The sequence below is a fragment of the Sylvia atricapilla genome, chromosome 20 (genome assembly GCF_009819655.1).
Source record: "Sylvia atricapilla isolate bSylAtr1 chromosome 20, bSylAtr1.pri, whole genome shotgun sequence".
Taxonomy (NCBI): domain Eukaryota; kingdom Metazoa; phylum Chordata; class Aves; order Passeriformes; family Sylviidae; genus Sylvia; species Sylvia atricapilla.
This window is the reverse complement of record NC_089159.1, coordinates 11,154,993-11,179,612: the sequence shown is the minus strand read 5'-3', so window position 1 is coordinate 11,179,612 and position 24,620 is coordinate 11,154,993. Positions and strand designations below refer to the sequence as shown.

General features: G+C 39.0%; 1 protein-coding gene across 1 annotated transcript in view; it reads right to left on the bottom strand.

The window, feature by feature from the left end:
* Nucleotides 1-24,620, bottom strand: part of PITPNM3 (PITPNM family member 3) — a 51,502-nt gene that overhangs the window by 11,366 nt on the left and 15,516 nt on the right. Inside the window, exons 4-10 of the mRNA XM_066333645.1 lie at nucleotides 15,379-15,426; nucleotides 13,526-13,602; nucleotides 11,300-11,535; nucleotides 7,304-7,493; nucleotides 4,499-4,618; nucleotides 1,727-1,908; nucleotides 316-485 (exon numbers count right to left, since the gene is read on the bottom strand). Of these exons, the coding sequence (XP_066189742.1) occupies nucleotides 316-485; nucleotides 1,727-1,908; nucleotides 4,499-4,618; nucleotides 7,304-7,493; nucleotides 11,300-11,535; nucleotides 13,526-13,602; nucleotides 15,379-15,426 (1,023 nt within the window). The remainder of the gene's footprint in view (nucleotides 1-315; nucleotides 486-1,726; nucleotides 1,909-4,498; nucleotides 4,619-7,303; nucleotides 7,494-11,299; nucleotides 11,536-13,525; nucleotides 13,603-15,378; nucleotides 15,427-24,620) is intronic.

The following is a 24,620-nucleotide window of genomic DNA, read 5'->3' as shown; positions in this document are numbered from 1 at the left end:
AATGCTGAACAAAGAAGAAATGTTATTTGTGGTATTGTTTTCAAGGACTGATCCTTGGTGAAGTATGAGCTTCATGTTGTATGACATGGAATATATGATTAACAGCAGAACATAAGACATGCTTTTATAAGCGAGCAGTGACATCCCTAGAACAATCCTTATCACCTACTCACATTAACTTCCCCATCTCTTAAAGGAAGAAACTTACCTCACTCCCTGACTTTAACTAGGCTTTATTTACCTCCTTTTTGTGTGAGCCCCCTTGTTTACAAAGGGAATTATGCATCCTGTATTTTAACCCCAAGAAGAGCTTACCATCCAGACCAGGCAGAACAGTGCTCCTCATGGCCAGCACCAAACCAAGTGGTGATCCAAAAAGGAAGAAATCAGACACCTCAAATTCAAATCGGCCCAGATTTACTTCTGAGAGACTGGAATCCACAGGAGGAAGGTCTGCACCATCTTTCAACACACTTGAGTGGATGCTGAACAAAGAAAATACTGAATCAAAAATAATGAAGAGGGCATTCAGAAAAAAAGAGCATTCCCAAAACAGGATGTCCAAGCAATACACCTTGAAACTGTAAAATGATACTGCAGTATAGCAACCATAATTTTCAGTGTGGCTATTCAGTAAGTTTACTACCTTCAACATGCACGAGTTTCCTGCAATCACTCTACAGAACACTTGGTGAAGTTTTGCAAGGATCATGAATATTCAAGTTTACTATTTTAAATATAACACAGTACTTCTCCTATAAAATAACCTAAAAGTGACTGACCAAAAAAAATCTTCATGTTTTCAGTTGCAGATAAGAGAAAAACAACCGTTCTGTCTCAGAAGGAAAACATTCTACAACACACTGATATCCAGAAAATGCAACGAATGCAGAATAGTCACTAAAAACAAAGCAAAGGACATTCAAAGCAGACTACAGAATTACCTTAACCTGCTACTAAGAAAAATGTCAGACTTGAAGTAAAGCACAATAATAAGTCTGCACTAAACTCTAGCAGAACTGAAACTTCAACACACACTAGGACTTCCTCCTCTGCATCACTCACAATGAAATAAAGGAAATAAGACTATAGATAGAGGAAACAAAAGCCTGAATAATTCATGTAAGTAAAAAGCCAAATAGATTAAAACCAGCAGGAAGAGACAAAGGGAATGCTTATGTTCCCATCCCATATATTTCAAAGCTTTTTTAGGATAAAGGAAAACTAAGTTAACTTCTCCCCACAGTACCCTCCTCATTTAAACCAAATGCAGGGCACTTTCTTTGTTGTTTTAAAGCTGGTCTGAATAGTTCATAGACCAATGGGAGCACCTAAAGCAATTATCTCACTAGATAATAATAAAAGTCCTGAAAGTGAAATCAGAGGGATTGTTTAAAAGAAATAGGTAACAGAAATTTACAATTACAAAGTCTTCACTCATCTTGTTTTGACAGGGCTATACTGAAGAAATAGAACTTTGTGCATTCATTTTTGCATGTTCAAAACCCTCACAACTGAATAAAGATTACATAAAAAACTCTCCAGATGTGAGTATGTTCAGGCGAGACCCTCTAAATCCATAGTTTTCTTTGAGTGCTAGACAAGAACTTCAAGTAAACCTCCAGAAACATACCACAAACAATAACAGTGCCCCTGTGCTCTGGTGTTAACAGGCTCCTTTCAATGCAAGCCCATTTCTTTTACTCAGTCAGTGACCACTGGTTACCTGGACAGGAACGCCTGATGCTGGGTTATGGTATCACAGTCATAAGTGGATGAGTCACTCTGTTTCCGAGGCAGTGGCGGCCCTTGCTTCTCGTCCTCCGTGACTGCCGAGATGTCGATATTGCTTTCGCTCAGGTGTTTGCTGCCACCCAGACTGGAGTCCTCTGCTAAGAGCGGATTATCCTTCAGAAAATGAACAGAGCAAAGGGAAGATTTAGACAGATAACAAAATACAAAAGAGCTTATATGAAATGCCTGCATTTATACATATGACCTCATTTTATCCAACAAAGGGTGGAATGGATTAAAAATTTCTCTTTGCAGTAGAAGGAAAGAGGTGAAGACTAAATTTCCCTTCAAGATAATAGCCAAAAAGCCAGAAGGAGAATCAAGAATTTGAGGGTGGAGGGAAGTGCAAGGGGTGGAAAGGAGGAGTAACACAAAAGCTTTATCCCTCATGACTTTATTATTCTTAGAGAACTATAAATAGGGTAATCAGAAGGGTTGCACAAAATGTGCACAAAATGTGCACAAAATGCACATTTACAACATTAATGATCTCTCTCATCATGTTCCATGGATATGGGATATGATTTTTTGAAAAAGTTAGCTTCTGCACAATGCGAGAGGAGACCAGTGGTACCGTATTATTAAGATCATTTATTTATTGTTCATTATTAAATTATTTTTCATTTCCTTCAGCAGTTCTGCTGCTTGCACCAGCATCCTCCCTGATGCTGCAGATGCTGCTTTTCAAAATAAATGCCATTGGACTGAACCTCGCACTTCATTCATGCATTAGAACTATGTGCATGAGGCATGCAAGATCTGGTTTTTTAGAATGACTGTGCATAAAGCCTGGGGAACAAGAGGCTGGAGAGCAGCCACACAGAAAAGCACCTTGGAGGTCATGGTCAATAGCCAGCTGAATATGAATCAACAGTGTGCCCTGGCAGCCAGGAGGACCAATTGCATCTTGAGGGGCATCAGGCACAGCACTGCCAGCCAGTCTAGGGAAGGTGACTGTCCTGCTGTGCTTTGGTGTGGTGGCCTCCCTTTGAGTCCTGTGCGCAGTTTTGGGCACAACAATACAAGAAAGATAAAAAAGCTATTAGAGGGCATCCAAAGGAGGGCTATAACAATAGTGAAGGGTCTGAAACGGAAGCCATAAGAAGAGCAGTTGAAGTTTTATGGCTTATTCAGGCTGGAGAAAGGGGGACTGAGGGGAGACTTCATAGCAGTCTATAGCATCCTCGTGAGAGAAAGTGGAGGGGCAGGCACAGACAAGTTCAGCGAGGAAAGAACAATCAGTTTTGGGAGGACATGGGATTTGATCTCTATGAGGTGACCCTAGAGAAGGTCACTGCAAAGTTAGCTCAGCATTGTAGAAGAGAGCAGGATTCAAAGTTGTTCTCCTCCTCCTTGCACATATCTATCTCCCAACACTTATTTACATTTTCTTTACCACCATTCTCTGCTCCTGTCCTCCTGGACATAGCATTATGCCACTGCATTACACTATTGAAGTATCATTGGAAGACTCTTCACAAGCCATAACATCAAGCACCCTGAGTACAATTATGTTGTCATGGTTGGTACTTTTAAGCAGGAAGTGCAAAACTCCAACTAGACAAGACAGAGGAAAAGAGAGGGCAAGGCTTACAGATGAGGTCTGAGGCATGACAGACACGCAGACAGACCATGGAAAATATGCCAACTGAGTCTGTTTCTCTGAAGCTACAGAAAGAACAAGTTCATAGGGTGTACGAACTATGAGATGAACCTTCCACCACAGTTCTACCTACAGTCTCCAATGGCCAAGAGGATCTCCTGGCTTCTGTGGCAAGTGAACAGTTTTATTCCCAAAAAGCCATGTTATTAATGGTAATTCTCCTTCCTGGAAAAATTTAGAGGATGTCTCTGCTTGAGAGTACTCCCATCACACGTAGTTCTCAATTGAACCAAGACAATTGGTACCACCGAGCCCATTTTTGAGAGGAGGTAACTATTTATACGAAACAATTTTGCCAGGGTCACAAAGTCAAACAGAGCATAGACACCTCACACAGTGTCCACTCTAATTCATCACACTTACTTGAGCCTGAAGTACATAAGATCAGGTGAACTTCAATTTTATTTTTAAAGTGTGTTGCACACAATAATGACGTTTACATGCTAGCATTACTTCAAAAACCTGTACTTCTACTACCACAAAATCTTTCCTGGATCACAGGTATAATGAATCCTCTCTTCTGTGCAAATGCAGCACTTGTATAGACACTCAGTGGTCCACTCACAGATCTCCAAGTGACTTGCATTACTTATGAAGAAAGAGGCATTCTTTCACTAGTCACTAAAACTTATTCATAATATATTTTAATGCTAGACCTCCCCCAGTGTAAGGAATTCCAGATCCCAGGTGAAAAGAACGAAAGAAAGCAAGCAAGAAAATATTTTGACAAAAATGGCAGCCTACCAGAGACTTCTGAGCAAGGACTTGTTTCCATCTACAGTAAGGGATACAATATAGAGACCTGGTAACCCTGCTTTAAAGGCTAACAGATCAAGCCTTCACTACTGATTTCTGTACATCATAACACTGAAGCTTAATTTTTAACTTAATTTTTAACAGCAAATTTTTGATACATGGGCAGAATCCCATTCTATCACGGCAATTTACCAAATCCTTAAATTTCCTCTGGCTTCGATGGAGCTGACTTCCTCCATGGAATGAATCTATAGGGTTTCAGCTGTGTGTGTTTTTTCTCTTCACCTGGATGCTGCTGATGCTTCCTCTCCTGCTACTGTTTCGACTCTCATAAGCTGTATTAGAATTATAGCAGATGGCATCAAAGCCCAAAATTCCTCCAATGCAGTCACCTATAAGACACACCTGAAAAAAAGATTTTTTTTTTAGAGATGTAGCAAGTGTTTTTTAAAAAACCAAAATCATCACAGTACTGCAGAGGAGCTTCTGTCTTACTTCATCACCTTGTTACTGGTTTTTACACTTTGCTTTGTATTACAGCTATTTTTTTCTACTTGCTTTTATCACCAGAAATATGCCCTACACTAAGAACATCTGTCCCAGGGCCTATTTTGATGAGTGGGAGTTCTGCCACATGGATTAGAATTTTTCCAGCTGCTTGCAGCCAGATTCCAGCTCGATAAGTCCAGATCACCGGATGACCAGTGTCACAAAGATTTCAAGCCACTTAACATTTCCTTCAGAGTCATACAGGGGAGAGAACCCTACAGATTGGCACTCCCCCGTCAGGACAAGGGAACAAAACTTCAAAATGAGGTATTAAGCAGAGAGATTCAGTGTTGCTTCACATTTAATATATACACAGTAGCTACCTTCAAACTATGGATCTGGCAATTCAAAATACATATGCTATTAAAACTGGGAGTTCAGGAGTAATTTTATGGTACACTAGAATCTCCCTCACAAGCCAATTCCACTGAACACCTCCCCATCCCACACGAGATGATGCTTTCTCCCTGTTCCCCTGTCCTAGTCTGATCATGAGTAACAGCTTGATAACATGCTTCAGCAAGTCTCTCCTTATGATGCTCAGACTGAAGCAATTGTCTAATGTGCTGTTCCCAAATCTGATTAGCAAGACAGATGATACTACAAACCTTAACTTACTTCTAAACTTAATTCAGCTTGACTACAACACTAAACTACAAGTTTTGGATAAAGGATGTTGTGCATGTTTTCTCTGAAGTGAAGAACATTAGGAAAAGTGAGTTCTTCAAGACGTAGGTAGGGGAAAATCTCAAACTCCTCTCACTGCATACCCATTTAGCACTCTTCCTATATTGAGTACATTTCTTATACTCAACCAAAATTATAAAAAAACACTTTAAAAAATAAAATAAAATATCAAAATACACTGAGATATCTATCCTAAGACATTTCTGTTTCTGAAGTTGTATACAACTGAACAGCATACCAATTTACTCTTTGACTTTCAAATTCCTATGCTGGATAATGAAGTCCACAAAGAGTTGAAAATCTTAAGATACAGGTAACCTCAATAAAATTAACAGCACTTTTTGTAGGGAGTTGGCAACATCTTCTTCAATTTACCATTGTGTTTCTCATTCTTACTATTATTGGCATTAAGGTAATGGAGTTAATTTGCTCCAGATACTATATAAATTCAAAAAGGCAATCTCTGATGTAACAAACTTGTAATGTAAACTGACAGAAGAGACAAAAATATGAAAGATACGCATAGTGTGCACGTCAGGATATATGATGTATATTCCATCAGTACAGGACTTATTCAGAGGCAGAGCTGAAATTTCTAAGGAGGAAAGCAAAGCACTTTAGAGAGCACAGAGAAGTCACTTCTACTTTAACAGTGGTGCTAGTTGATGGCAAAAATTCTGTGGAACATACAGAGGTCAAGCAGACTCTTCTACAAGAAGTAATATATATTATTTGTAAACCACAACAGGGAGACTTGTTTGTAGCTTTGTCAAAGAAAAACTTTGTAACACTGAAGTTCTGTTGAGAAAAGATTATTTTTGTAACTGGTATCATTCTTCTTTACATAATTTCACCTTTCATAATGTTCTGTCACTGCAGTTGGGCTGGTTTTATGCTTTAACCAAGAACAGTTTTACCATGCATAGTAAAAATGGCTTCCAACCAACTTTTAGTCTAAAAACACTGATACATCACAGCATAATCTTATTAGTGGCATGGAAAAGAATTTGTGTAATAAGACACATGATTCCCTTTGAAGTTTACACTTTACTCTACATTAAATGTATTTTCTTTCTTTTTATGAAGTGTGGAGGTCACTGTACTTAAAGGAAGTGAATGTTTATGGCTATTGTAGATGGCCCCATTACAAAATAATATCAGCAACTCAGGGTATCAATATCACATTTCTGTGTGAAGCAGGAAGTTTTGTAGACTAAAGATGGTGAAGCAGGAACAGTAACTGACAGTTACTGTCAGTTGAAAGAAACCTGTAGGCGACTTCACTGGTGTGCGGGTCACACCAGAAAAATGACATTATTTCCCCACAATTAGACAAGAAATCTGCAACACTGCTAGCAACTGAGTATTTGTCTTCTATGTTTCTTTACTGTCAATTGCTTTATTACTATCATGATGGAGGCAAAGAAGAAATAATAGTTCGGTATTGGATTTCTTGGGTTCTTGAAGGCGTCCCAATTTTTCCATCAGCTATGTCTGAAGAATTCAGATGATCATTTGTCTCAGGCTGGCATGTTCACTACATACCTCGCTTACCATACCATAGCAAAATAAGAGGTTAGGAGCCAAAATGCTTGTGGGAGAATGTATATAATCTTCCACCAGCCCAGTAAATGCATGTGAAATAGTGCACAGGATTCCAGAAGTGCCTGTCTTGTGCTGGAACTAAGAAGGCATTTTGTGTAGGTGATCTCATGCTAACATTCATTCATCCATTGTATTTGTAGTGTCCCATACTCATAACTCAAACCCCTCAACACAATGGCTTAAAAAGAAACAGTCTTACTCTGAAGAAATTTTACTTAAGAGAATTGATTTAAGAGAAAACAGTCCTACCTGTCCATTAAAACCGGCCCCATCAGTAGATTTTAGAAACTCGTTGTAAACTTGATTGGCTCTACTGATCACCATGGCAACTGCATCCTGGTACTGAGGAGATGAAACAGCCAGCAAAGGCAAGGCAGCCAGTGGGATGTGGTCTTCACTGCTGCTAAGACAGCTCTCATCATAGCTGTAGGGATTTAGGCTAGAAAAGAACATATCATCAGGAAAACTGCAAGAGGCAGCACACAGCATTAGAGAATGGGCAGTTACTAACAGAAATGGGTTGGCCTGCTGCAGTTCACAATGAGCAAACACAGGAAGGATCATTATCTCAAAGAATTCAACTCCTTAAGAAATCCAAGGCACTACTGCTTTAGATGAATGGGATCACACTAGAAGCTATTTCTGTAGTTAAACACATTTCATGCAACTGTTCTTCATACAACTAGACATAACTTTGAATGGCAATGACGTGATCACATTTCAGCTTTTGTTCCCCCCCCACTACAATAACTCACTGCACCGGAGAGCAGAATCCAACCATCACAATGGAATAGTTTCCTAGAACACAAGTGTGACAGGTGTATTGTTCAAAAGTATATTAAGTAATTTTCCCAGTGTCCAATCTCTTCAAAAAGATGAAACAAAGCTGCACACATTCTGAAATCATAGTAAATGTTTGCATAGTAACATCCGGCAAAAAGGAGATGACTTAATTGAAAATGCAACCTTAAATTTGATAGAATGTCAGCTTTACTTTAGTGGATGTGCACCTTGCAAGTTTCCCAGTAAGTCTGTTGATCATGTCTTGACTGATTTTTACTGATGAGTGGGAAAACAACTCACAGAGAGCTAAAGATGGAAGGCACATCAGTGTGTGCCAGATTCTCTTAGAGTAAGTTGACTGTCTTTTAGAGATTCAAGAAAAGTCAGAAGTATTTTGAAAAATGCAGCACATCTAATGTCCATCCAAAAGCCACAGGCAGACAACTTGAGCAGTATTTTGTATTCCTTTTTTTGGGAACTTGGTGGACTGTCACAGTACTTAAAAGCAAGCTGCCTGAAATGGAGTTGGTCTGTACCTTTGCTAAAATTCATATCCTTGAGACTACTACGAGGGTAATAGAGGAAGAAGAGAAAATTTGTTGGTCTGTATTCATGTTCTGAGCCTTACTGGACATTTTCACACTTGCCTCTGCCGGAAGCAATCCAGTCACTCGGTATTTTTCATCCAAAGTAGTAAACCAGACTTAGATCCTGGAGCTCAGCTGATCTGCCAAGCTGTGTCAATTTACCAATTAACACAGTTTCATTTTGCCAGCTGATTGGATCATCCAAATGCATAGCAGATATACCGTTATGAATACTAGCTCAAAAATTAAACCTGAACCTTCAAAACCTAAATGAAATCCCCTAATTTACTAATAAAATTGGTAGGTAACACCTCAGAAAGATAGAAACCCAGGAGAAAAAAATCCAACATACTAAATGAAGGCTTGAAATGGAAAAGAATACCCGCATATGTTTTCATAATAAAAATAAGCTGGCAACAATATCCACAAGAGAGCTATGCAAACCAGAGGCAATGGAAAAATAAATAGCTGGCAATCTGCTGGTTTTTTCCCCACAGCTAAAGAAATATAGAAAAAACTGAAATACAGCAATTACTATCAAGACAATTAAACACAGCTAAATGACTTAGAAATGACGGTTTGGGTTTTTAAATTCCAATGTGTTTTATTGTACAGGTATAGCCACAGTGACCTCCATTGTTATTACAGACACAACACAAAGGAAAGACACATCCAGACTACCAAAAGAATATATGGAAGAGATGAAGTTGTTTGTCAGAGGGGACAAGTATCAGTGCTGAAGCTCAGAAAAACAGGCAAAATATCAGTGCTGAAGCAGAAAAGAGAACAAATCTTGGTATCTTGAAAATCGTCAGGTTGTAAACATCAAACACTTACACAAAGGTTGGAGATGGAGAGGGAAATCACACAGAAGTAGCTGCAATCACTAAGCACCTGAGAGATAAAGTCACTACTGTTAGAACCTAACACCTCCGTGATGAAAGGCAGCAAATGACTCAGCTACAAGACAGGCCTCATCTTTCACAGTGGGTAAGAGCACACCTGGCTTTTAGGGAAGAAGGGACTGATGGCACAGTGGCATTTCCAGAAGGAATAACTGAGACTGCACCACAGAGAGGGGGGTTGAGGAGAAAGCATCTTTGGATATCTGTACTCAAGAAGTCCCCCAACATACCTTCCGGCCCGAGCCCCTCAGGGCCCCCCTAGGCCTCACCACGGTGTTGCTGGCCTCCTGTGGGCCCAAGACAGAGGCGTGTGGGCATGTCCTCAGCACCTGGGGCATCGTGCTGCTGGTGAAGGGCTGGGGGGAGGTACCTGGGAGGACACCTGCAGTGGGCTGGAAGCGACCCAGCAGGATCATTGAGTGACTCTCAAGTGAATAGCCCATTCAAGGGCCAAACCCACAATCCTGGCATCAGTAGCACCATGCTCTGAGCAACTGAGATCATCTCAGGGTCACCTTAACATGGACCATAGCCTGCATCTTCAGAAAACGGAGACTACATTCAAAGCTACTACAAAATCTTGTACCACTGCTTAGTCAGTTATCTGCCTCACCCTCAACAAAACACTACAGTAAATAAAACCACCCCTCCTCCACCATGGTTTGCTAAATGAAATGTTTATCACACCTTTATGTTCCACAGCTGCATTCTGGAGTTCTGGCTATGAAAGCTGCTGCCATGAAGCTACAGAAATGTGAGAGACAGTGGGAACTGTCTCCTCTTTTGTCAGCCCCAAGTGGGTACATGTCAAGCAGCTCTACAAAAGAACACACCACCACAATATCAATCTTATATCAGTGCTCAGAATAATTCTATAGAATATTCAAACATCCCATCTGGCATTTTTCAGTCTGGGTGAATATTCTGTGCTGCAGCAAGGGGCAATAAAGAAACAGAGAAAGAAAGTTGGAGCTGTGTTCATTTGGGCTGCCAGCACACATTCTTTCTTCTACTCTACCAGCTCTTGCAGATAGGTCGACCTGCAAGCAATGAGTTCCTTGAGTGCACATAACTCTCAAGGGGTGAAGGGGAAAAAAAGCCTGTTGACCGATGGCCCAAACGGGAAAAGATGACCTTCCAAACACTCCTTGACGTTTCACCTCCTCTTCTATCAGTCCTCTTGTTTTACAGAGCAGCACTTCGGATATATACACACTTATTTCCTGGTTGTTTCCACATTTAAAATTATGCAAATTAGTTTTTTTGGTTTTTTGTTTTTTCTATGATGCAAACAGTAAGGCACAACTTCCATCAGTCTGGTCTGCATCCTGTCACCTCTTCCTCTGATATGCAGGCATCATCATTCCTTCACCTTAAGGCCCAAAACACACTTGTAGACCTCCTCAAATCTTCTGCAGGGTTTTCTGCACTGCATGAGCTTCAAATGTAACCCTGGGTACTATACTGCAACAAAAAAAGACTCTAAAAGGAACCATCCCTTACAGAAGCCCCAGACAAAAGCAAAAGAAGTGTCCCTTTGCTTACAAAAACAGAAATCAAGAAAATCTGATTCTTTCCTTCCCTCATCAGAGTTCTGCAGTTAATCCTGGTTTGCATTTGTAGAAGAGTTGATGGGGTGTATATGTTTCTTCTTCCCTTCTCTGTCATGCCATTTAAAATATTTATGTCACGGAAAGTAATATTACTTCAAAACATTCTCTCATTCCATGAGTGAATTTCAAGACTGAAAAAGCAGCTGAGAATGAGCAACTACTGAAGTGGATACATCCAATAAAAATGGTTTTTAAAACGAATTCATCCACTTAGAAAAGGATGAAAGATTGCTAGTCTTGCAGTGAGCAAAAGATTAAGAACGATTCACAAAATTTCATAATGCAATATACGGGTCACAGAAAACCATTCAAAACCACAAAGCATAACCAAACAGCAGGGAATGCAAGTCAACTCACCTGGAAACAAGAGAGAAAGCTGCTGAACAGATTGCTGGGCAGGGAACAAGTCTCATCAAGATGTGGCCCGAAGAGGCAGGGAAATGGGCTTGGGTCACTTTCTCAAACACGGAACTGAAGGTGTTGATGTCTGCCAGCTTGCTGCTGTGGTCTCCATTTCCAGTGTCTAATATGTTCCCCCCATGTAGGATCAAAATTAACACATGAGTTTTGCAGTTCTGGTGTTGAACTCCTTCCTATGAGAAAAACAGGAAAAAGGAAAGAAGGAGGCATTTTTATGGACTTTGTCAGTTTACTTGGTGTCAACGTTAGCAGTGATTTTTCTTTTCCCACCCCCACTGTGATAATTTTGTGATATTTGCTTTCACTGGAGTGGGAGGTGGGGCATGTGTGTGCATGTGCACATCCTGTGTGCTCCATTTCATTCACGTATGTCTGACTCACATATGCTATGCTCTGGCACAAACCCTGTGCAGCACAGATCCAGGCTTCAGATCAATACAGATTAAGACAGCTTTGTGTACACCGGAAGTTACTTTAAATACTCTGAGACTGGAGAAAAATTCCAACCTCCACAGGCAGCATAAGCAATCATCTTTCTAGGTAACCTAGTGATTGCTTCATTTACTGGCAAGGTTCTCATTTAAATTATCACAAGTCCAAAAAAGACAAATTTAAATTTCTCTGCCAATGAAAACATTCAGCAAAAGTAGATGATACAGTTATCTCAGACTTTTGAGACTAGTATCTTCTTATTAAAATGAAAGACACTTAATAAAAAAGTAAAAAAATGCATCATTGCTAATATTCATAAAACTCACAAGCAAATTTATGAATATGTGAATAGGCACATACACAGACAACAATCAGCATGTTCCGTAGAATAACCAAGATATTTCCTACTTGAAACCAGAAAAGCATTTTGAATGTCCTATGATTTCACCTTTTTTTCCCTCTTTATCCCTTGATACTCATGTGCACTCCAAGAACTCATCAATACATAAAAAGATTAGATTTTTTAATCTTGTTAAATCTTGATTGCTATTTTCTTCTTCACTTTGGATGACATAATTAGTGAAGATTCTAGTTCCTCACCAAATATGAACACACTGCAAAAGCAAGACTAATGATTTTTGTCTAAGGATCATTAAGTGCAAGATTGGTTGATTTACTCAGAATCTGGCAATGATCTGGACAGTTTATTCTTAAGCGAAATGGGTAGCTTTAGCACTTGTATAATGGTGACAGAGAAGCAGCTGAAAATGAGAGAACTATAGGTTATTCCACTATCTCTGTTCAGCCCAGGAATTTTAGTATCCAGTAGAAGTATTTCTTGTGAAAGCATTTTGCTGACTTGACTTGTACCTGCTTAAATACAGGAGAATCATGGAAGCATTTTTCAGGTTCCACTTTTCCATGCACTGATTTACAATTTCCTTCTCCAAAAGGTTTCACTCCAGTTTTCAGAAGAGAAATTTAATAATTCCCTTTAAAAATTAAATGTAGTTCCTTCCATGGACAATGTCTACTTGTAAATAAGCAGCACTGCAGAGGAGTTGGTAGAACTGAAAGCTTCAAAAATGAAAAATTCAAGTGGATCAATATTGCTGAAGTCACTGCTATGAGAAGTCTCTCAGCTGGATTTAACCGGTATCTTTCACAGGAAGACTCAAAGGGAATAAAATGAATTTATCTCTCAGCAGTAGCTCAAGCATGACTTAGACAAGGTGCTCAAGGACTAATTGACTGGACATCTGAAGTCAATCAATGACTGTCATTATTTTAAGGAGGCTGTAGGACTGAATTCTTCAAAAATGGTAAAGTAGACACTTCCATTACCTGTCCTATGTGTGAATGGAGGACCTTAATCAGTTTTCTGGAAGACCACAACATGTTGAGATTCTTTCCTGCTTCTAAAAAAAGGCAATTCTGTTTTTATCAAATTCATGACTGCTGCTGAATCTACTTAACAAAACCTGCATTTCCAGTCAAGTACTAAGCAGACATAACAATTTATCGTCAGAAAACTAAGTCCTATTTCCACCTAAGTATGCAATGTCTAAAAATCTTGTGATGATTTTCAGGGATTGCATGCGCACCTACTAAACAAGGGAAAACCACACAAAACCATCAGATGAGTTTACAATTACATAACACAGTATGAGAGTATTTTCACATGTCTACTCCTTGAAAATCAGCACAGCTTGTTTTAGGAAACAACCTCACCTCATTGTCCTCATGTATTTCAATACTGCCTTGTGCAGGGAACCTTTGTTTTCTTAAAGAGGTTCTATATAATTCACCTGAAAGGAAAAGCGACATATTAGTCATATAAATATTTGTCTGCTACATCTTTTACAGACATCCAAGGCACATTTCTAATTTCAAGACAGAATGTTCTGTTCACAGGAAATCCTGTAGACAAACAGAACAATACATGTTCACCAATGATTCCGAGAGACACTAAGCAGGTTCTGCATCTTTTCCTGAAGTTATTCGTTGCTCTGTCTCTTCATGTGGAGTACATTAGATCTCAAGATCACCATGAGAAGAAAGCCCAGTGGAAGGAAAAACACTGAGTGATTCAACACCCCAAAGCAGGCACGAAAAGCATGGGTTTGATACATGACCAAAAAAAAACCTTTGCACCCTGAACCCAGGTGGAAAGAAATCGTATCATTATTCCTAAACTTCTGAGATTATAAGGTGAAGTTCCAATCCATACTAAGAATCAAGCTAGGTCCTCTTTTATTTTTATTACACAGACCATTTAAAATATCCCTAATATTCTGCCATGTTAATCGGGGAGAGATTTAGAGGAGAAAAAAAAAAAAAAAAAAAAAAAGGCTTGTGCTGGCTATAAAGCATAAAGTGGTGATAGTCCCAAAAGAAAACTGCTATTTCCATTATCATGCTCTCATGAGAAATGACGCCGTTTCTTGCCATCTGCTGCACTATTGCTAGCCCTTTATAATGACAAATCCATCAAAAGAAATATGTTCACATGAAGGCTGTGACATATGCTTTCTATTAACAAATGAGAAAGAATACTGTAAATATACTGCAGATGCAGTTTTGCAAACTGCACTGTTTATAGGAAAATAATGGCATGCATCAGAGTCCAATCCTGCTCTGAGAATCACAGGATGAGATAGTTCCTGTATTAAGTTCCACAGTTTCTCCATTGAACGAGTCCTACACATGCTACCAGATCTCGTAAATAACTACTACACAGCACAAGAGAAGAAGAAATACACAGGGTTTAGCTGAGGATCTCAACTCAAAATGCTCCACAATTCCAGTTACCAGACAGGCCAGTTGGGAAAGGTATGATTTCCAAAAGGGAAGGGGTTGGCACCTAGTGACAACATGTACTTATGAACACAGCTTCGGGAATCAAGAACTGGCATTTCACTGTGGACTCCAGGAAGGTAATGGACAATGCTTCCAGAGAGAACTGTGATGAAAGGAAACACCCTCGTTAACATGTTAACATCACACTTCTGTAAGTCAATTCCTGCTCTTTAGCAAGCAGTGCAAAAGCATAGAAAGATCAAAAGCAGAGCCACATGTAAATATGCTTGTGAAGTTGGGCACCAGCAGCAAAGGAACCCTAGCAATGCCAGGCTTGGCATTACTTTTCATGCTTACAGCACTCAGAAATTTCAACAACACACTACTTGCAGCTCCCTAAGCAAAGATGGGAGAAGGAAGTCCTGAGCACAAAGCACTGAAGGCTCCTACACTCCAAATGGAACCATGTTGTACTGCCCTGTGTGAACTACTGTGTACATCAGCAGCTTCACCCTTCACTGCTCTACCTCTACCACTTCAGTCAACACTATAAGGCACTAATGCATTAAAAAATGTCATAGGCACTTTCCTGGTACATTACAATAATCCATGTTGAAAATAATTAAATTTAAAAGACATTTTAAAAAAAATCATGATCCCTCCACATGCATTTCTCTTCTCAGTGTAACATACCACAAGACCTGTGCTAGTTAACAAATGCTATTACTATCTCTAGTTGTTGAATAGCTTTGGTACAAAGGAAAATGAGAACAACTTCAACTCACGTTGTTTTTCCTGTAGAAAGCCAGATGAGCAAAATGAAGACTCTTCACCTGCAAAAGAAAGAAACCACAAAATAAACTAAAATTCCTTTACACGAGCATCAAGTTCTTTACTTTTTCTCCCGTGTTGCTGTAGATATTTTGCAACTGACTACTACAACACTGATTTCCAAAACCCTTATTGGCTTCCATGGGAATACACCAGCACATGACACACTTGACAACTGCTGGAATCTATTAATCAAAATGGTTATGTTAGAAGCCAGATTTTACTCTTTATTTCAAGAAAGGTATCACGGGCAATGAAGTTTACAGGTAGGTAGGGAGGAATTTATTTGATAGAGGAATGCAGGTAGGAATCCATTTGAGAACCTGTAACAATAGCCACTGAATCTCTCAATAACTAAGAATTGGCATAACTTACCTAGGAATACAAACCAGATTCTTATTACAAATATTTAATCAGCAGCTGTTTAGAGAGTATTTCTGTCCTTCCATTCCCTCCCACAGTCCACCCATCCAAGGAAAATTGCAAGTATTCAGATCTAAATACAAAACCCTAAAATACAGAGACATAAGGATATGGGAATAAAGGTCCTACCTACAGATAAAGTGCTCCTACAGCACTCTGGCCAGTACTACCAGGGAAGGCAAACACCTTTGCCATCATTTGACCATGATAAAATCTAAAGGTATCTAGCCTATCTCTACCTACAACTACCCTCAGAGATGGAATGAGAACACAAGTCTCTCAATCCCTTCTCTAGGTTCTTTCTTCAGAGGCCCAGGCAAGATTTATTTTATTCCCAGAACCTACCTACCACTTGAGTACATTCACACATGCAACAAACACAGAACTCTGTTCCTGGGGCACAACCTGACTCAAAAACAGAGGCAACATCTTGTTGCATGTGCTTGCCATCAAAGAACAAAACAGCAAATGACAAGGACCAGGGAAGCTGGTGGCCCTCTATGATATGTGAATAAAACTGCAAGTGCTGCCGTTCCCTGCCCATTGATTTTCTGTGAAAAATTTTTTTCACAGAAGACTAAGAAGACTCTAGAACTTGTCAGCACTGTCTCTCACTCTCATGAATTATAAATGCTGTTATGCTAAATCCAACTAGAGTTAATACATTAAGAATAATAATAATGTTTAACTCCTCTGACGGATGAAGCAGTAAGTAAGCTCTTACAAAGTAAGAGCCCTGCAACTATTCTCTATTTTTTCAGGTGCTCCAACTATGGCATTTGACAATTTGGTTTTGAAGGGAATAAAAAGAACAGAAAAATGTCAGGCTTTTAATATACAGCAAAGATATCTGCTTTAGTTCATTCTCTGTGCTAGATGTACCTGCAGTACACTGCCACATCTTACCTTTGAGGAATGAAAATATTTTGAATGAGTTATTTTCAAATTTCACATACAATCTTTCATTTTCAGTTCCTTGCCAGGGCAATTCACAGATGGTTGTTCTGCCAAAGAGGTTGGGTCACAACTGTTACCTGCTTTCAGCTTATTAGGGAAGAAATATTAACTGCAATAGCTCATAGAGAGTCATTGCTGGGGCAAAGCAGCTGTCAGTCACTCCTTTGGGAACAATGTGTGAAGCTCTCAGGAATGTGAGAGCTAAAGGCAAAAACCAGACCTCCCTGCCAATAGCACAGGCCAGCCTTCTGAAGTGCCTGTATACACAATTCCACAAATGACAACATGTAAAACAATGGGTTTCACAAAGAAAAGTCCTTCCCATGGCTGTGTAGGTAGAAACTCTCCATCACAAAAGAACAACTCTCGATAGAAACTGAAGATACATCCACTATAGAACAAAAATTAATTTTTATTTGGTAGGCTTAAGAAACAGACGATCACTTTTTTTAGTTTTCATCACACACTAAATTTAATATATTCTGAACAAAATGTCACTTCTCTGTCCCAGAACTGAAGGATGATCTGCAATTACTCTTATTTGAATGTTACTAAAAAAAATTAAAAAAGAAAAAAATCAGGATGCTGTTTTTTGGGCAGTGTTGAAACCATCTTATTTTCCCACAGAATACTGGTAACACCAGTAGAAATAACTGTATCTGTTCTTCAGAGAAAGCAGCTGCAGGTAAAAATAAGATTCACAAAGTTATCTTTAGTGTCATGCTGTGGTACATAGCCATTACACACACATTAGATTTGTAGACTGCAGCCATTACACACCCATGTAGCTGTGCTCCTGAGATGTCAGAGGGCATTTTCCACAATTCTTGACTCTTGTTTTGCTCTCGCCTGGGATTCCATCAATAATGGGTTCAGCATTATAGGACAGCACAGCAGAACAGAGTAATGTGCCTCAGCACCAAGGAGATATCAAGGGAATTGTTCTCTCCTTTCTTCCCTCACACATCCAATCTTGCAATACTGGCCAAAGAAGTGCCAGCAAGCTTTATGGTATACATGACTTTCTGCATTCTAATAATCTGAATTCATGTAACAACATAACCACACCACTGGAACAAACAATATTGATGTTTCTCTTTAGAACATGACTTTCACCTCAGCAAGAATCCTGTGAAAATCAACTTCTGAAGAGAAAAATCAGTTAAGTATTTTTTTAAATGCCATAGCAAATGTAATGCTAGTGTAAGCACAGATATGTCAAACTTGGGAAAACAGAGGGAAAGGAAAGGAGGCAATATACCTGCAGATGGTATGATCCTCTTCATGGGAATGGCAGTCAGGGAAACTCTAGGCTCAATGAAAACGATGCAAGAACATATGCTGATTTCAGCATGTGGACTGGACTTCAATACAGATTAAAAGATGAAAAGGGAGAGACTGCAAGGAAAGCAATGCTCTCTGCAGCAGGACTCAGCTCTTAGCTAAAAAAAATCTTAGCAGGTAGATTAGGCTTCCTCCATTTTGCATGCATTTTCTGAGCTGTATTCTAGAACATACGGCATCACAAGTAGTTGCACAACACTAGTAACCTGCCCGACTATAAACTGCCAACAGTGGTGATTTGCAGAAATCCAATTCACTGCTTTTCTCTAAAATCTGCAGCTAAAAGTAAAATCTGTTCTTTACATATGAACAATCTGATGTGTTTTGCAATGCTGATGACTATTGTAGTTTCCATCCTTCCCTTCTACTGTTCACTAAGCCAAACTTTCTGTTTGCCACTCTTCATATTAATAGGCAGCAGCAGATGCTATTGCAATAAATTTAACAGCAGCATAAACACTACAGTCAGCTATGTAAAAACACCGCTTAATTAATTATATGTCTCCAGGAGGGCATGACGAGGAGGGGCAGACCACACACTGCCAGAGGGAAGGAAGAGCAGTTTGTTTATACAGAACATTTACTGAGGACAAAATCAGGAAAGGCAGTCCTCAGAGGAGAGAGAGAGAGGGAGAAACACTAGTAAGAAGGTAAAACTCGTTGCAGCAGTCATGAGGGCGTACAGATTTTTCTGTTATATTGAGTGTTTTGATTACTGTATAAATGTTGGAGAACCTCTGAGATACATGGCAGGTATAACAAAGAGGACTGAATGAGTGAGCCAACAAAAAGTGAGACCAGATGAACTCACTAAAGACACCACAGTCTGCACCAGTCTTGCACAGAGACCCTGGTTTCCTGTGGGAGTTTAATGGCTCCAACTCAACACAGCTCATAATTTCAGACACTATGGGTTAGTACCCACATCACAATTCACAAGTCACTTAACAAAACGTCTAAATCATGCAATGCAAAAAATTAACCCTTCCCGTTGAAGTGGAGAATGCTAATTCACACCCAATTTAGTATATCTCAAACATTTTCTTTTTATTGCCTTGACCTGGTAATTCACCTTTTTTAAACATTAGAATTGCAAAATTCAACAAAACAAAACCAACATAGAATTATGCTGAATTATTTTACACACAGGAAAAAAACCAAGTGAGAAATAAATATATAAATTAGCCATCATTATACAGGGAAATTATACAAATATACTATTGTACAAGGAAGAAGAACAAGGGACAAAAATTCAATAATCTTGCCTGAAAAAACTGACCTTAAAGACCAAATTAACAGCTGAATTTCTGTCATACTGGTAGTTAACTCAGGGCTGTTTGCTAGCACCTTAGCATCTCTTCTTGTCAAAAAGGCATTTAACCATTGCACAGAGAGCTGCAGGCTCTGCTTTGCTCCTAACCAAGCAGCATATATACGTATTAAAAAACTGTACAGCCTCAATCATTCACTTAAACTGGGATTAATTTTATTTCACAAGAAACAATAGACAGTTTTTAGAAAGGCTACAGGCTTTCTCCTGTAAAAGCATCAACCTGAAGAATGATGTAGCTAAACTTTCCTCTTACGTGTAAGACTTGTACCTATTGTCCAACAATGCAGCTGAATATTTGATGAAGAAAAATCTCCTAAGGTTGATTAATTACTTCTCTCTCACAGTAATATTCCTCCATAATACCAGACTAGTTATACTCTTAATTTGATGGAAAGATAATGCAGTACAGTTCCGCAGCCAAATTAAAACCTGTTTATACCCTACAAAGTAATAAACTAACAATTACTTCCTCATTCCCTTTCCTATCTCTACAATTCTGTACAGGGAAAGATCACGGTAAATTTTTGTAGCAGCTGTCAGTGTATCCTACCCTTCTGACGGGTACTGTCTTACCTTGTGCATTACTTTGGCTTAACCAGAAATTCAAGAAATCTGGGACAAGACAAAAGCATTGTAATACATGCTTAATGCTCTGGAATGCCTAACACAATTCCTGGGAGCTTAATGCACTCTAAAAAGCTACTAGTTGTGCAGTCTGCTCAAAACAAAACCAAACTTTATCAAAACAGAAGAATCACTGTCATTGAGCTAAGTCTTTCTAGCAGCTTTGTGCACACACGACAACAGAAAACATGAATTCCAAGCTCCATGTAGTCATACAGTTTAGCTTTAGGTAGTCCTGTGAGGAGCAGAAAGTTGGATTTGATCCTTATGGGTCCCTTGCAACTTGAGATATTCTAGGATTTTATAAATTAGCTTATTCCACAGATGTGTATCAATCTTAACCAAAAACATTACTCTAGTCTTCAAGTCCTGTTCAGTGCCTTCTGGATATTATGACAGGAGAACAGAAAGAGCAGTTGAAGGAATGAACAAGAAATTGTCCCTGACACTCTTAGAAACTGGCTGCTGCACATATAAACTAGCCTTTTTTTTCCCTCCCTTACTCTCGAGGGGGCAAATGAGATCCAAAAGATATGATACTGGAGCGGGGAAAAAGAAATCATCACTCAGTGATGCATTTACTGCACTTAAAATGTCAGGAATTATTTTTTTAAATGGAAGTTATAAAGACACCTAGAGCAGTGGGGAGTCATAGGGCATGTCATGAATTCAAAAGCACTTTACGGTCTACCGAGAAACACAAAGCTTGTAATTAAAAAAAAAAAAAAAAAATCAGAAGAAATCAAAAAGCTCAATCCTAGGTGGTGCAGAAAGGGAAGGAATTGCAGGTTTCCATACACAGACCAAGTACAACTTGCACAAGAGTAGCATCGACCAGCTCCAAACCACTATCTTGCAATGGTGTGGACATGAAGAATAATTTTGATCTAAATCAGCAATTCAAATTACTCCCAGAAAGAAAGCAATGTCCCTGTCAGCACCATTTTCCAGATAGACAATTGATTTGTTCAAAAATGAAAAAAATCTGTTTAATCTAGTCTTGTGCAATGGGACAAAGAAAGGCCTTTCACTCACCTGATATGAAAATTTCCAGTTGTGAAAGCTGATCATGTCCAAATATTTTGCTGGTAACCAGTAAAGCAATCCATCAGTCTGTATGTGTGGCATATGAAGCACAGGAAAAGTGAATTTCACAGGCATTTTACAGTCAGTTATGTTTTAAACAACTAAAAATTAAATCGTATTTTGTCAATATACCTGAGAATTCCTCCTAATTTGAAGCATTTTAATTTAATCAACTGGACTTGCAGAGTAAAATAGTAGCATGTTGCTGACAAAATTGACTAATAGCTCTAATAGCTCTTAAAATTTAATTTGGGTGTATTAAATAAATAGTCATCATCTCTGGCAAGCTTCATTACAGAAATTACGTTGTTAGTTGTTCGCTTGCTTGTTTATTTGCTGCAAAAATACCAAATATGGCCCTTTTTTTTTTTTTTTTGTGAATAAATTAAATTTTAAAGCAAAGAAACAGTCAAGATTCATTGGGGCTTTGCCTGTTTCACTTTTTTTGTGTGTGTATGCATGGGTCTCTGTAATATTAACATTTTGGAAAATGCAGGCTGAGCTGGCAAGGAAGATGACCAGCCTGGCTGATAGAGAGCTTTGGTTTGAACTCCAGGGAAAAAAGAGAGTGCATCAGCTTTGAAAGAAGGGGCAAGCAACTGGGGAGGACTACAGGGCTGTTTTGAGGTTACACAGGGAGAAAACTAGAAGGGCTAAAGCCCAACTAGAACTTAGTGTTAAAACTACTGCTATAAAAGACAACATGAAATTTTACAAACATATCAGCCATAAAAAGAAGGCCAAGGAGAATCTCCATCCTTTACTGGATGCAGAAGGAAACACTGTGATAAATATTGTAACCTGGAGCCCAGGGAAAGGAGCCCACTTCTGGCAGGACTTGTGACCTTGAATAATAGCCTGGTTGATTTGTCTCTTCAGCAGGCCAGTGGGCATCCACTGGTAGGACAAGAGAGAATGGCTTTAAACTGAGAGTAGGTTTAGTTAGGATATTAGCAAGAAATTAATGCCTCTGAGGGTGCTGAGGCACTACCACAGGTTGCCCAGAGAAGCTGCAGCTGCCCCTGGATCCCTGGAAGTGTCCAAGGCCAGGTTGGAGCAGCCTGGGCTAGTGGAACATGTCCCTGCCCATGGCAGGGAGTTGGAATGAGATGGGGTTTAAGGTCCCTTCCAACCCAAATCACTCCACGATTAATTACACCTTCTGGTGAAAGACAGAAATTATGGTCTCCTGAGAACCATGACCTGTGCAAGAATGCACGGTTAAAAAAAAATAAATCAGAGACTGTAAACACCAAGTTTCAGATGTTACCTAATTCTGTTGCATATTACAAAGATGCATATTTCTTTTCCTTAAAAGAAATAACCAAACAAAAGCAGGCCAATTACCTATTTTTCCACAACTACACCACAAACTCACATTATTGCAAATATCTTGCTACTGTGATTTTAATACATAATCTAAGCCAACCATTTCAACCTTCCTACTCATACATCCATATGTGTTTCTGAAGATCATCTTCTCTAAATTTCTAAGGGAAGTTTTTGTAGGAAAAAGCTATCCACAGACAAGAAAGATGTACAAGCACTTTCTCTTCACTGCTAGACAAACTTTCCTCCAAGACGTCTTTCACCACTGCTAAAGACAAAAGCTCTCTTTCTACCCATGTCAAGGACAGTAAACAAACTTGATAAATACAATCCATTACTTTCAAACTACTAAGTAATTAAAACCAGTGTGTCTGGGCAAACAGACAAAGGAAATTGATAAAGATCACATTAAGATCTCAAGCTTGGCATTTGCTAAATTCTGAAATCTTGGCTTCGCAAACTTGGTTCTGGGATATTCAGCAGCTGTATTGAAATATGACCTGTCCTATCATTTCTGGTAAAATGGCCAAGAATCAGAGCTGTCCAGCAATAGTTGTTGGTTCATTGAGGACAGGCAGAAAACCAGGCAGTCACAGAAAAAAAACAGAAGCTCAATGCAAGAAAAACTTCCAAGCTTGTATATTTTATTAGATATGATGAAAAAAAGAGGTCTGATATTGCAATGTAGCTTGCACAAAGGTATACAGTAGTTTTGTCTGTGTTAATGACCCACAAAATGCCAACTGCTTCTGCTCACCAGTTAGGAAGGCAGAAGTAAGTAAAATTCCGTAGCCTGGAAGTTACCACCTCAGGAAGGGCAATCTGATCAACTAAAGCTGCAGAACAGCTCAGCCTTTTTCACACTGTTGTTCAGTGTAATTAAAGCTGATTTATGTCCATGGGTATGTGACACTGGTCAGCTGGCAAAGCCCAGGTATCCTGGCATTGAGCTGCATTGCCAATTCCTTAGAAGCTTCATGTTTCTTCTACTCTTTAGAAAAATAAAATGAACTGAGGGAAGGGGGGGGAAAGAGGTGACAAAATGAAGGCTAAAGAGCTGAAAAGCTTGCTAGCTGTATATGGAGATTGAATCATAAAAATACAGATAAACTCCAACTGCACTGGCAAACATTTACTATCTCCCTGTGGAGCTCTGTGGTTCTTCATTCGAGATGTTTCTGGATTCTCTCACCATTTGTGTGTGTGAGAGAAAAGAAAAAAGAAATGGTATGCTAAGCTCTTTTAATACTTTGCAGCTCTCAAGTCCACATTTACAAAACACCAATATAACGAGAGATAGCAATTGAGGGAGAAAGGACAACCCTAGTATTCACGTGACTTTATTTCAAGTTTTATGCAGGTTTGATCTCAAACAAACATGTCTTGACCTCAAGGATAATGCATACTCCAGCATTTTTTCCTCAGGATTTCACCTTTTGAAATGCTGACAAAGGTTTAACTTTACATGTTGATTACTAGCTTGAATTGAATGAAATTTTTTTCTGTAACAAGTATTTGCCTGGTTTGCAAATTAACATGTATAGAAATCTCATTTCCCACCATAAAAAAACCTCAAGTGATGCAATATAAAGCATATACTCATATATTCAAACTATATGAAAAGTCTTCTTCACCTTACCTTAACTCACCTTTACTGCACTATATAAAAACAAACTAACAATAACTTCAAACTTAGAAACACTAACAATATATATTTAAAGTAAAGATATGATCTCAAGATAGCTGGAGGACTGAAAACCACCAGGCTGTATTTGCTCCTAGTGGTGAGTACATGCAGTTTCCCTTAATGTAATTGACAGAATACTTTGCACCAGGAATGAATTTAAATGCGTTAACTATGGTGTGTGAAAATGCTTTTGTTCAACAAGAAAGGCATCTGCATCAACATAATTTATGCAGTTGTATGAACTTTTAATTCAGCTTGATTGCTGTTTATGTTATTTTCTCTTTTTAGCAAGAGTGCAGCTAAGAAGATTTCTGTCAGCGTGCTTTACAAACAGAACTCTGCTTGCTTTTGCACTGCTGAAACAGTAAAATCACATTCTGGCTAAATGAGAGTACGTGTAATATTGGCTCAGA